Source organism: Parus major, chromosome 5, assembly GCF_001522545.3.
Source record: "Parus major isolate Abel chromosome 5, Parus_major1.1, whole genome shotgun sequence".
Classification (NCBI taxonomy): domain Eukaryota; kingdom Metazoa; phylum Chordata; class Aves; order Passeriformes; family Paridae; genus Parus; species Parus major.
The window spans coordinates 28,543,580-28,557,722 of NC_031774.1; the positions used below are offsets into that span (position 1 = coordinate 28,543,580).

General features: G+C 37.9%; 1 protein-coding gene across 1 annotated transcript in view; it reads left to right on the forward strand.

Moving 5' to 3' along the window:
* DCAF5 (DDB1 and CUL4 associated factor 5) overlaps positions 1-14,143 on the forward strand; it is a 68,935-nt gene that overhangs the window by 25,718 nt on the left and 29,074 nt on the right. Inside the window, exon 6 of the mRNA XM_015630579.3 lies at positions 9,729-9,942. Coding sequence (XP_015486065.1) covers positions 9,729-9,942 — 214 coding nt within the window. The remainder of the gene's footprint in view (positions 1-9,728; positions 9,943-14,143) is intronic.

Consider the following 14,143-nt stretch of genomic DNA (forward strand, 5'->3'; position numbering starts at 1 on the left):
TACCTTCAAGGCATTTGATCCTTAAAGATCACACCAGAAGAACAGAGATGCCATTATTTTCTGAGAAATGCTCACACATGTGCTGAGTTTTTATCCTTTCTAGCTTTCCTTCCTGAGCTCACTCTACAAAGTAGTAGTGTTGCATTCTTTTATCTGTGTGTTACCAAGATGTCTGGTATGTCAGATGAAATACTGAACCTTCTGCAAGTGTAAGTGAGGGATCCAGTATTGTTGGTGATTGTGTTGGGGATATTAATTCAGGGGCCAGCCACAGGCTTTGCTTCTGACAGTGAGTTTACCAAGGTTCAGGGCTCTTTCCTTAAAAGCTAGTGCAGGTGGATTGGGAATTTTCTTCATGTAGAATCTGTAGATGTTACATGACAGGAGTAGTATGAGGATATTTAAGGTTTTACTTTGACTTTTGCATTTTGACTTTTCATGTGAAGGAAAGAAGTTTCTGATTGTCATCACTTCCACTGTGAATACTTTGGGATTCCCAAAGCCCCTGCAGGTGGAACAGTTCACTACATCACTGAACTGGCAAATAGCTGTTTCAATTATTTCAGTGCTACAGAAGTGTGCTGCGTGTTTCTGTTTGGAGACCTTTGTTAGTTCTGCTCTGAGTAGAGCACTGTATTAAGGACTGCAGGAGAAATGTGTGTATCTTGGCAACCACTTGTTCATTGTCAGGCTTATCATTTCTTTCTCTTCCCAGTGGAATAATTTGTTGTGAATTTTGACTAAGTTGATGCTGCTTAAAGTCATCCATTTAGTTAGGTTAACAAATTTTGAGTGCTGTTATGGAACTCACCAATATGGGTCAACCACACCACCTCAAATAGTTCAAATAACTATTTGTCTTTTCCTGCAGTTCAGGAAATAGAACTCATCCCACACATGTACCATCCTCATATGTTACACTTCTGTGCTACTGAGACAGATCAACTGATCAGTTTCTCAACCTAGAATCTGAAGATCTAACCAGATCCAACTTGGCATATTTGCCTCAAATTACACAGACCCTAAATGTAGATACTTTCCCCTTATTTTTCTTCCATTATTTCTCAGAAGTCCCTTTTAATGTGGTAGAAAGTGAACTGATGATTGCTTAAGTTCATGGGGATTTAATTTTTCTGGGAATCTTTGGGATGTGTTGAAGGAGCATTTGAATAGTAATGGCATCTGGGGGAGAGGTACTTTTCAGATGGCTTTTGGCTTTGATTTCCTTATTGGGAACATAATTCTCCAAAATATTTGCCACAAATTTAGCCAGAATAAATTATTTAGTGTTAGAAATATCTAACCACCTAAGAGGTAATTTCCTCTGCCTTTCCTTCTTTCTTCTCACTGAAGGAAAAAAGGGAGTACTTGCAAATAAGCCTTTTTTGACTTTGGGCAAAGAGAGATGGTGACAGTCATCAAGGCTTTAGTCATGTTGATGCTTCTTTTTTGCTTTTTTTTTTTTTCTTTTTCTTTAAAGACAGGAGTGCAGCCTAAAGTTGTGAAATACGTAAATTGGTGAATTTATTGTTAAATATTTTTTTTTATCCTGAAGCAGTCATTTCTGTTGCTGGTGTGAGCATCACCTAGTAGATAGTCTGGAAATACTAAAGTGTGCAAGTCTGCCAAATACTGCCTGGTATTTAAGTGTGTGAAATGGGTGCTATGGTCTCTTTTTCCCACCCTTATGCTTTGTCCTTATCATGGAATTTACTTGGGTGCTACTGTAGGAAGAGTCCTCTCACTTAGCTTCTGTTTTAGATGTACACATTCCATATTTCATTTGCAGTTCTGCTTTATGCATGACTTTGTCAGCCTTCTTGGGACAGAGGGTTTAGCTTAGCTTTCTCTTTGTTTAGGTTGGTATCCTTCCTGGAGTGGAGTATATTTAGAAAGATTTTAACTTTCCTCTAGGATTCCTGGATTTGTTGATCAGACACACAACTGAATTTTAGAGAACTGAGGTTCAAATTGTATAATAAAAAAGTGTTCTTAGTAGGTCAGCTTTTAATTCTTTGTTGTACTCATATGATCATTCTTCTGTTTGGCCTCTCCTGTCTTGATTGCCTTCCATCATATGCACAGGGATTTTGTGATTTGAAGATGAAACTTTTTCACACGTATCAGCATCCTCACATTAGTACTCTTGGTTCTGGCAGGCACTTTAAGCTCAATACTGTCCCTTTGCTCTGTGGGATCCAGCTTGCTCCTACAAGCAGAGATGCTATTCAGGTTTTAAATATTAAACACTGTGTGTAACTGTAAACAAGAAGTCAGGAAACCTGGTTTTGTTTCACAGTGTTGGTTAGGTCTGTTGGTTGACCTTTCTTGCCCTCGGTTTTTCCTGTACCAAGAAAAGGGAAAACTGCCTACTTAAAAAGCCTCATGGTGCTTAATCTTTTTGTTAGCTTTGAAATACTTTAGCACCCAGGTCTTTCTAAAGCAAGAATTTAAAGCGCAAAGTATTGTCCTTGTAATGCAAATTTAAAAAGTATAATCTGTTGTTCAAAAGAAGCTCAGATTGAATGTGTTTTTGTAGATGGCTTTCTTAAGGCAGTAATCGTTGTAAGTCTTGCCCTACTCACCTCTATGCCTCCATTTAATATGGAGGGAATTAAGAGAAACATTTTTGTCTAAAAAGGAAAAAAGGAGAGGAAAATTAGAAAAAAATATTAGTGACTGAAATTCAAGGCGAGATCCCCTTAGTGCATTTTTTAGGAGAACATCTGTAATACTAGTTTAACCCTATTTTAAGAGAAGGGGATTGGTCTTTGAAACATGAACCCTGGGGAATCTGTGGTGAAATCAACCTGATGAGTCCTAAGTTATGTCTGCAGTTGCATTCAGTTAGCTTTAAGTGAAAATTTATATTAACCTTTTACTCATTAGAGGCAAAAGCTTTACTAGTTCAAAACTGGACTCTTCTATTGCAAGAGCATTTTGGATCTTACCAATTTTCCTGTCAAAAGAAAGGCCTACATTCTCCTTGTTGCTATTTTCTTTAATTTCTGCTTGTGTAGTTTCTGTAAATTAAAATTTCCTGCAGCTTCACTAGAGAAAAGCAGGGAAGTGAGTGTATGTATGTTACTGGATGAGAGAAGAAATTTGTGGCTGATGTTACTCAGCTTTCCTAATGCAAGACAAAAAATTGCAGCAAAAATATGTGTAGGAAAAATGTATTGTAGAACTGCAGTGTTGACACATGACTGATTTTGGATGAGGTATGAAAATGGCTTAATTCTTCAGGAGGAATTGCCAACTTTACACTCAGATTATTTTTCTAAGGTAACATTCTCTGATATCCATGTTCTTTGTGTTGTAACGACTTTGGTGAATGCTTGGTTTTGGGAACGTGTCCTGCTCCTTTATTTGGCCTAAAGGTCATCTTCCCATGCCATGTCTGGCTGTATTTGCATCTTCTCTATGTGATTATCTGATGGAACCTGCTTCTTTGTGTTTTGCTGGATTTAGCTGAGCAGTGTTCTCTGTCACAGTCTGTACTGCATCCTACAAGGTGCTATTTCTGATCAGGCTGAATAATGGACTCTGATCAGATAATTTAGGGATTAGAAAAGGATGGCAATGATCAGGTGTTTCAGCTAGTTTATTTGTGGCTGTTGGACAGTTGCTTTTAACATTGTATTCTCTAGTTTATTTTTTGTGTTTTTTCTGGATAAATTTTGTTTTTGTTTGGTTGGGTTTTTGGTTTTTTTCCTTAAAAACTAATTGTCTCTTACTAGATCTCATTTATTACTTACATTACAGTAACACCTACATGATTCAAGAAGAGAGTGCAAAAAGGGCACTCTTGTGCCTGCTGACCTGCAGACCTGTAGTGAGGGCAAGCCCTAGGGCAGGAGAATGTTTGGGAACAGGTCTGTAATAAGACCAAAACAAATCCTGGCTAGAGCTGGAGGAGGATGTGAAGCATTCAAACAAACAGGGTTTTTTTTTTGCTTGTTGACATTCAGTACTGTTCAGTCTTTATGATGGCAGAGGTAACCTTAAATCCTGAAAGGAATAAAGTAATACAGATGAGGGGGAGAGTTTAGTATACTTTACTCCTCTGCTCTTGACATCTTCCTCAGAATACTGAAATTCTTGAGTTATTTTCCTGTGAATAAAGGCAGAATACAGGAAATTATAATGTGTTCTGAGGAACTGCCTGAGATCACTGATGTAGCAGCATTTTTGTTCAATGATTTAGTTAGGTCATAAGGGCCAAATTAGGCAAGCTTTTGCTGTTACATAAATGGTAATATTTGATGTTTTTAAGGCTTCAGTTTCTGAAGTCTGTTATCAGATAAGAATCTCAGTTATTAAAAAAAATTAAAATATTGCCCTCGTGGTTTGGAGGGAACACAAAGCTTCTATTTGAGAAGAGTTTGCCATGCATGAAAGTTCATTAATGATGGGGGGGTTCCATTTTGATTCCATTTCCAGTTTATACGTTTCTGACCCTAACAGTAAACAGCGAAGAAATGTCGCATTCTTGAACATGCAGAATCTTCACCCTGAATTCTGTAATTTTCTTATCTTGGTGGATGGTTGATTTGAATTGTACTTTCTTTTTGAAGGAAAGCAAAGCTGTTTAGTTTTGCTAACAATACACAGCCTTTATTTTATTTGGTTATTGTTTAATGTCCAAGTAAAGTCCTTACTTCCTGGTAAGGATTCTTGGAGACAGTTCTTGTAAAGGTAGTAAGATAATCAGAAGTAATTATGATAGAATTTAGAAAAACGACCTTGTTTCTGGAAAATAATAAAATCCTGAGTATGGCTTCTATGCCATCTAATCTTCAAACACTGATGGACTTCCTTCACATTCGTTAACACTTACAATACTTACAGTGAAATGCCATACACTTAGACACAATTTATCTGCTTTTCAAAGAAGCTGTCTTGAGATTTCTGATACTCATAATGTGCTTTAAAAAGGTCTGAATGATTATCGATATTGTGCTGACTTTTCTGTTATTTGCTAATTTGGCTCTAAGTGTTTGCTTCAGACTATATATGACTTCTGTCCTTTTAAACACACAATTTTCTTGAAAATAAACCCCAAACTTTTCTGCAGTTTTCCAGGCCAAAATTCTGTTTGCCAAGTTTCATTCCAGTTATTTTTCTGCACAGTTAGAACTTTCTCAATTTTGTGGTTACAGAATTGCTGACAAACACAGTTGTATGCAACGGCGTGTATTAGTTACGAGCATTCAGTTCATTCTTTCCTTTTAAGGTCATTCTTTCATTAACTTAGTCTCACTCACTGCTGTTTATGATACCAACACTTTTCCCTTGCTTAATTAATTTCTTTTCTTAAATGCCACCCCATCCCAAGGACAGTGTCTATACTGCAATGCAGTGATACTTCTCCTTCCCTTACTCCACTTAACTGCCAGTAGAAACCAAATTATTTACGTCAGTTGTGCTTCTCGTGGATTCAAAGCCTTCCATTGTTTGGCTGAGCTGGTATTTAGTTAGCCCTTGCTTGCTGCCTGTGTGCAGCTATCCAGCTACGGAAATGACCATATTGCATATAATCGTCCATTCTCTCCTTCCTCAGCCTCCCTCCAGCTCCAGCATGTGTGTTTGGATTGCAGTGTTCCATCTGTGGACTAAATATTTCTCTTAATCATACAATATGACTTTTTAAAAAACTGAAGTGCATGTGTCTCTCTCTATATTGCTTCCAGAGCTGGTAGGCAACATCAGCATTCCACAGCTGTCTGGGTGAGCCAAATTTGGAAGCAGAGTAAATCCAAGTAGTCTGGCTTTGGATTCATAAAAATAATGCCTCTGGCAGAAAGAGCACTCATCTTGTTCAGAAGTGTCCTTTTAGTATTGCCTTGAGATTTCTCACTAGCTGTCATGGTCTGTGTGTCCAAGATGAGAGTATTGTTTCTGGCATGATGCATCAGTAAACTTTTTAGTAACTGTAACAAGGTGTTGCCTCTTAAACTCCTTTGTTAGTGCATGCAGTAAGGGGCAGGCAGAAGTGGCAGCTCTAACATGAGCAACATATCCAAACATGTCTACACTACCCCACATAATCCTGTGTGAAAAAAATCCAAAAGTAACACTGATTAAAGGTACAGAGCAACACCCTGGTGCAACTGAGAAAGGAGATATAGTCATTTGAACATGCTTAAACACAGCATTTCTCTTCCTCTCCCCTTTCCACCCCCCAAAAATGAAAGTGCAAAAGCTGTCATTCTGATTTGTTTGAAGGTCCTTAGAGCTTCTTGATTCAGACATCCTCTTTAGTACTAATGAGTATTAGTAGTGGCATAATACTGTAAAAAATAATTTCTGCTGGTTTCTTTCTTGGAGAGGGCTGACTGCTTTTTTTGACTGCAATTTTGATGGAGATGGATACTCTAGATGGCATCTCAGGCAATTATTTTTTTCCTAAAACCATCATGGTTGTTCTAAAATCAACAAAATTTTATGATGGAAGTTACTGAAGTCTTAGGGTTCCTCAGTTCTCAGTACTGCTACCATGTGTAGTGCCTGCAGTATGAGACAGAAAGAGATTTCTCAAGTCCTTTATATGTCCTCTGTTTGTGAACTAGGTGAGCAGCTTTGTCACCAAGATAGAGCCGCAAGCTGCGCTCTCTCCACACACATCCCCCCCTCTTATTTGTGAACATATCTCTCAGATGTTCTGTCCTAGGAGGAGGAAGAGCAAGCAAATATTTTTTTCCTCTGTTTGGATTAGGAAATGGATGGTTGTTGGGGGTTTGTGTCACTTTGTTCACCTCATCCCCACCTGACTACCTGCTGCTTCTTTTCAGAATTTGTTAAAGCAAAATACTGTGCAGTTAATTTAACAAGTCCTTTCAAAGAGGCAGAGAGGAAGCAATCAGGACACAGCCGGGTAGGGAAAACAGAAAACACTGTCTTGTGATTAGTATAGCAAAATGCTGCACTTGGAGCTATACTGTCAGACTTTTGGGGCCAGAATTAAGGCAAGTGGGGAACGTCATTACTCTTACATTACAAATGAATGGCAAACAGCTATTTTAGTATTTCTTTCTGTATCAGCCAGATTAGCTCCCTGCTTTTTTTGTTAGTGTGGGAGTTTCATTTTTTGATTTTTTTTTTTTTTTTTGAGGCAAATGTTAAAAAAAACTGCAGAAGGAACTGTTTTTCCACATTACATGTGTGGCTGAATTTTCCACATTACATGTGTGGAGTGAGGGTCTGAGGCAGACAAAACTGTGGATCTTTTGAGAAGTATTAACTATGCAGCTCCTTAATTCTGGACTTTTCATGTGTGGATATGGTAATTTTTTCTGAAGTTCTAGTCTCTCCTGCTTCCTTTAATTTCTGAAATAAAATGTTCTTTTGGAGCTTTGTTACACCGAAGTTACTGCAACACGGTATGGAATTCAATTCCAAGTGTTTGCTTTGGTACCTTTGACTGCTATAGGAGCTTAATGAAACATCTGTAAGCAGAAGTGAAGCCAGTTTAATATGGCACTCCTATTGCTATAAAATATAATCTCGAATTATTTCAGGCAGGGCATAATATTAGTAACCATGGAAACTTTGCTTGAAGACTTGAAAGGATGGGGCATCTGGTAGGCTCACTCACTTGTAGGCAGGAGAGAATTCTGGGTTGTGATTTGGATTAAGGGGGAGAACTGATAATGAGAAGTTTAATCTTGGTGCAGCAGTGGCTGCACCTAAACATTAAGTCTGGTTGGTGCATATTTGTTATGACCTTCTTATTCATGTTGGACAACTCATATATTTTTATTAAAATTTGACTTTTTGTAGCCAAAAAAAACCAGGGATTGTTTCTCCTGCCTATTTTTTTGTGTTGAGCTCTTGGTTGGGTTGCAGTTTTGGGGGCTTTATGATGTTTTAGCTTATTTGTCTTTTTTTTAAGGAAGTGGAAAATTCCATAGAAAAAAATGGCTTACAAAGACCTATCAGAAGAGAGGGAGGCAAAAATGTCACATGTTTATTTATCTTGTTTTGTTTAGATTTTTAATGCCTGACTAAGTATTTTGAGCTGAGTACCTGATACTTTATTGGTCTCAATAAACAGAAACTAGGGCTGATGAGAGTCATCCCAAATCCTTGTCTCTAAGCTTGCAGTTTGTAGTATTAAATACTCTCATGTTTTAATTAAATACCTTGAACACGATTAAGAAAAGCTTGGCAACGTTGTCATGGAGGAGGAGAACATGAGACACCAGGACTGTTCATGCTGATAGAAGCCTTCTGAAGTTTTGGTGCCCAGCTTGAAGAACTTAGTCGTTGGCTTTGAAGATGTGGTTTGTGGTGCCTTTGTGGCAGCCTGGTTTTGACTGTTCTGTTCACAAAGAGTGTGTGTGTGTGAGAGCAGCATATTTCTATGGCATTCATTATGTACAGCCTTATATTTTATGTTGGTTTTGTTTGAACTCCAGCTTAGGATCAGTGTTTTTTTAACTTTACAGTATCTCAGGTAATGATGCATGTTTAGACCTGCATGGAATGTGGCTTCCCATCCATGGGGAGTGACTCATTCCTCACAGTTGTTGGGGCAAAGGGCGATATCAGAAAGTATTATGCATTAAAATCTATGAATAAACTTCCCTCTAGAACTTACAAATTCTGAGCTGGCATGTTTTTTTCTGGTCCAGAAGGGACATAAAAGTCACAGCTCTCAAAACAGAACTGTTAACAAAAAATTGAGCTCTATCTACTGTTTAGGGATGTTTCAGTGATCACTGAACAAAAAAAGGGATAAAATGTCTTCCATCTTGGTCTCACTTTCCATGCACACAATCATTTCATATACACAGATTGAATGGAGTCTTTGAAAAGAACAGAAAATCTGTACAAGTTGCATTTAAGGTGTGCTTTGATTAACTTTATGTTCCTTTAAGGAACAAATTCCATTTCTGTTACTTTTTTAAAGAGAGTCTGGAAACTTGAGAACCTTTGGTTTTGTTTTGTGTGTGTCAGTAAGAATGGATACAAATACTCCAGCTCTGAACATACAGCCTTATATGGGACAAGGAAACCAGCTAAGCCTGCCACGTGAGAGTTTTAGGTAATAATGTCATGTGATAACATAATTGTCTTGCCTACTTGGCAGTATTTTTAGATGAAGCTAGTTCAAGATTAGCTAAGTGACTTATTTTAGCAATTCTTGCAATAACATGTTAGTAAGATATCCTTTTATTTAAGACATCTGGAACTGATTGTGTAGTTTAAACATCTTCTGATGCCCTGTAGAGATATAAATAGAAGCAGAATGGAGAGAATGGCCAGCCTGTCTACATTTGGAGAAAATGCCATCTGGTGCCAGAGCAAGGGTAAAAGAATGCCTGGATTCAAGAACCAGCTAACAAAAAGGTCTGAGCGCTGGTAGGGTCAGTCTCAAAGGCAGACATCCCAGAAGTAAAAAGACAGCAGCCTTTTTAAAGCTAAGTGCTCTGTCCAACTTTGTTCCTATGCAGGAGATGTATTTGTTGTTAACAAAATTACTCACAGTCTTTAACTTTTCTCTTCTGAAGACTTTACAGTCATAGCATTTTGATAACTTGTCATTCAGGTTTCATATAAATATTTTTCAGGAATTGGTGTCTTAATGCAGAAATGAAATAAGATTATAGTTTACTGGGCTTGTTTGTTTGAAATGCCTCAGTAAGATTAAAGAGAGTCCTGTCTTTAAGTAGTTGAGTTGATATGTGCAGCCCATCTCACCTGCTCCACTTGTCTCTTCCCAGTTCACTGCTCCGCTACGGTGGAAACCTTTCCCTTCAGAGTGCCATGAGCGTCCGGTTCAACAGTAATGGCACCCAACTGCTGGCCCTGCGCCGCCGCCTTCCCCCGGTGCTCTACGACATCCACTGCCGCCTGCCTGTCTTCCAGTTTGACAACCAAGGGTACTTCAACTCCTGTACTATGAAGAGCTGCTGTTTTGCAGGTGATCGTGATCAGGTAATAAGCAAGCAATGCTGCCCTGAGTCTCCAGAGTTTCCATGACTGTTTGAGAGCACCTCTGTGAGGGTGGCTTCTTTCTGATTCAAGAGATAACACAGGAAGCAGGACACATACTGGCTTACTCAGAACTGTTCTGCAATGTGGGGAAAAAAGGAAAACATATACCAAAACACATGAGAAGTTTTACCTGTTGTTTGATGTGATCTAATACTTAATTGGAAGTTTATATTCAGAAGAAAATATTTGCAGTCTTCTCAGGTCCAATTAATACAGCGTTATCTACTCATCCACATATTATAAGGAAGCATCTTCCTTGCATTTCAATTTTGTTACTGAATGACATAGAGGCAATCCCACAAAATGTAAATATTGTGTATTTATATAGTTATTAATTTTTATTTCAAATTACAGTGTTTCTCTTTTAATATTCAGCTACTAGATCAGGTGGGATAGGTCATTGTAGGTCAGTGTTCTATAAGTGATGATGGCAGGTGGTTAGGAAGGAATAGTCTGTTTACTGAGGTGTGGCTTTGTCCCTACTACTGATCCCAAAGAAATAGGTCACACATAAAGTGGCTAACAGAAGTTCATATGATTCTAGAGCCAGATGTTGTCTTTGGATGGCTGTATTTAATAACCACAGGCACTGTTTAAGAACAAAAAATGTGTTTTTAAGCTATGATAGTATGAAACTATGATCTGAAAATTTCTTAACTGTCATCAGCAAAATTCCTGCAGTCAGAATTTCATCACTAATTATATTGCTGCTGCTGCAGGAGGCAGAGTTGAGCTTCTTTCAGATTGCAAATAGGAACTACATTTATGTCACTGAATTTGAGCAGTGTTCCTTAGTTCTGAATATTTTTTGACAGGAGTGTGAAAATGTGATAATGAAATTCATTTAAAACAATTGAGTTGTTTACTGTAAAGCATGGGAAAACATGTGTTGGTCAAGAAGAAAACCACTGACAATTTGTGGTCCATTATTTAGTCGACCTAAAAATAACACACTTTTCTCCTCTGCAGCTCAGTGTAGAGCTGTGTACATCCTGACACATAATTTAGCTTCTCATTTGTTACTAAAGATGTAGAAAAAAGTCTTAATATATGTTGCTCTGCTTTCTAAGGCATTTTCTTATGGGTATGGTATTATTTTAATGGAAAGAGTATGTGTGTTCTGTATCAGGTTGATGTGATACTTCAGGAGCTTGCATTTTTCAAAAAACAATAAATTCTTGTGGCTTGACAGACTTTCTGTTAAGATAAGTAGCAGCACATAATGCTGTTAATGAGCTGGAAATCAGAGCAAAAGACAATTATACTCTCTCATAAAACTATATGAAGTTAATAGGGAAAATGAAGTTTTATATGGAATGTTAGAGACATGTGGAATTTGACATTTAGACACAAGCTCATACCAATCTTCTAACTGGAAGGAAAATTAATAATGAATTCAGAAAGTGCCAACACATGCTCCAGCTCTAGGTCTGAAACTGTCCAGTAATGTTCAAACTCAGTGGCTGTCAACACTAGGAATAGCCCTTAGGGACTGCCTTTTACAGAGAACCCAATTCCAGTTGCAGGTATATCTACAAAAGAAGGTTAGAGTTGGAACCTACTGTAAGATAGATAAGGTGAATAAAAAAGTAACAATTTTCTTGAGTTTTGCCGTTCTGTACAACTATATGCTTTTGTATAATGTATACAAGTCTTCACCCCTGCAAATCAGAATTCATCAAAAGAAGAAATAGTAAGACTCCAGTCATCTCTCCCTTTTAATATTGCTGTTCTTAGCCTTCATAAAGAATGTCTTTCATTTGGGATCCATGCAAAGTAAGCTTCACAGAATACCTTGGTTGTATTTCCTCATAGGATCAAAATTTTGTGTAGGCTAAGGCTCATTTGAAGGGACTTGTGGATAAGAAAGTTGCTTTCAAATGGTGAATGGCACTTATGGTAGGAAGGCTTCTTTAGCAGTTTTTTCACATTGAACCTCTGATTTTCTGTCTTCAATTCTTCTTTTCATTTTTATTAAACTGCCAACTTGATATTTTTTCTCTTTTAAACTGTCTTAAATACTTAGATTTTACCTTTCTTACAGAGCACAGTAAATTAAAAATGGAGTCTCCTGCGTTCAAAAACTATTATGTGTTGTCTGCACAGGTAGTTAATCTCATAAAGTTGCATCTCTATACTATATTTTAACTCTAATAAGAAAGGATTATCCTTAACTCCTCAGTGCTTACAATGCAATTGCTTTGGGAAAAAAACTGAACTGCTGAAAGGAGGAGGCCTTTCTTGTCCAGCAGAGGTGATGTAAGACCTTTCACTGATACCACTTCCTAACTTGGCAGCAGCATTTACTTCTTTTCCTGGGTTAATGACTTGTACTGACACTTGGAGAGCTCTGACAAGCTTTTGGATGTGATATAGGGATCAGAAGATGGATGAGAGATGGAGAGATGGCCTTTCAGCTCTGTGAGACATCTCACAGAACTATAGCCTTTGCTAATCTTTCTCTGAAGTTTGTACATAGAAAACAGTTTGCTCACAGGAAGTTTCTTGAAAATTATGGCCATCAGGGTTTAAAACCCCTAACTGTTACTTTTGGGTTGCCTTTGGAAATCTGTTTTAATACAGTGGTGGAAATCTGCAGTAAAGGTAAATAACACCCTGTTCCATATGGATTGCGCTCTGGTATGGCAGAAATGAGCAGATTCTGAGCTGCAAGCACACAACTTAAGAGTTCTCTTGAAGATTGCCCTCATATCTTAAGAAGCTAAAGCTTAAGTTCCCAAAATGACTAAAGTGTTGCTCTTACTTTGACAAGGTATGTGTGTTAAATTGATGAAATTTCTTTGCAGAAACAAAACATAGACTGCTAGTTGGGGAAGAGTTTGATTGGTTTGTCTGTTGTTGGGGGTTAGACTTTCTAGTATTTTCTCAGTATTGTTTTTTTAATGCTCACAGATTGTGATAGGTACTCAAAAGGACTTGGAGCCAGAACTCCTGGTGTGTCACTCTAGAGGGAAGCCTGCCACCAGCAGGCATGTAGTGATCTGTATACCACATCCTTTTCCTGGAGCATCTGAGATGCAAGTAGATTGAAACCTCTTGGCAAAGAATGATAGATCATTAATGCTTTAAGGTACAAATGCAGGAAGACTCACTTTTGGGGGTTTATTTTGAAGTTTAAGAACACATTATGAAATCATTATGTGATTTTGAGTTGTTGCAGGTATTGTGGGTTGCAGCAAAGCTAAGTGACAGGTATCCTAGAGGATAAACAACTTTGTTTCTCTCTGTGGCTTTGCAGAGTATTTTTTTCCTCCAAAAGCGTTACTGTCCTAGCCCTTGTGAGCCTAATTTTAAAGTCAATTAGCAGTGTGTGTACATCTACACCCACATATATATATACACACAAGCATTTCTCCTAGAAATGCCACAATCATGCCTTTCTTGTTTCTTGCAACTACCAAAGCTTGAGAGACATTGTTTAGCTGTTATTTTATTTGCACCCATTTAAAACAACCTTCAATTGCTCCTCTCAGAACATTTTCTTTTGTCCTTGTCATTGCTGCAATGACCCAATTCACATGACACCGATTTTCCTACTCTTTGAAGAAGAGCTCTGATGTTTGATAAATAGGTTCAAAATGGTACGGTGTTTGCATTATCCAGAAGCTCACTTGAGTCATACAGTTGTGAAAGAGAGGAAGGGTAAGATAGGCTGGATGGATCAAGCATGACTCTCAGCTTCCCACTGCCTTTGTTGGCTGTAGAGATTTGTATGAGAATGTAATTTACTCATCCTTCTGGGCATCCAGGTCCAGAATTTTAGAAACAGTTTATTTATACACCCAAGTCCCACTGACTTTAGTATGCACAAGTGTACAAATATTAAATGTGTGAGACTGTCTAGTCATGTCACAGTACTGGGTGAGTTTCTAGTCTTCTTGTCAGCATTAGAATTTGGGAAACGTTGATTAAATATTAAGGATTTTTAGTTGCTAGACTGGTACAGAAAATATCTTTTTGTATCTGAGGATACAGAAAGTATTGTAGGACTTTAAGTACTCAAATGTGGTTTTAAGTGTAGGAGCCTCAGAGGCTATAGTGATGGGCAACAGCAAAAAAAAAAGCCCAGAAGGAAACCACAAAAGACAACCACTCTCCAAACTAAAATAGTCCAAAAGGT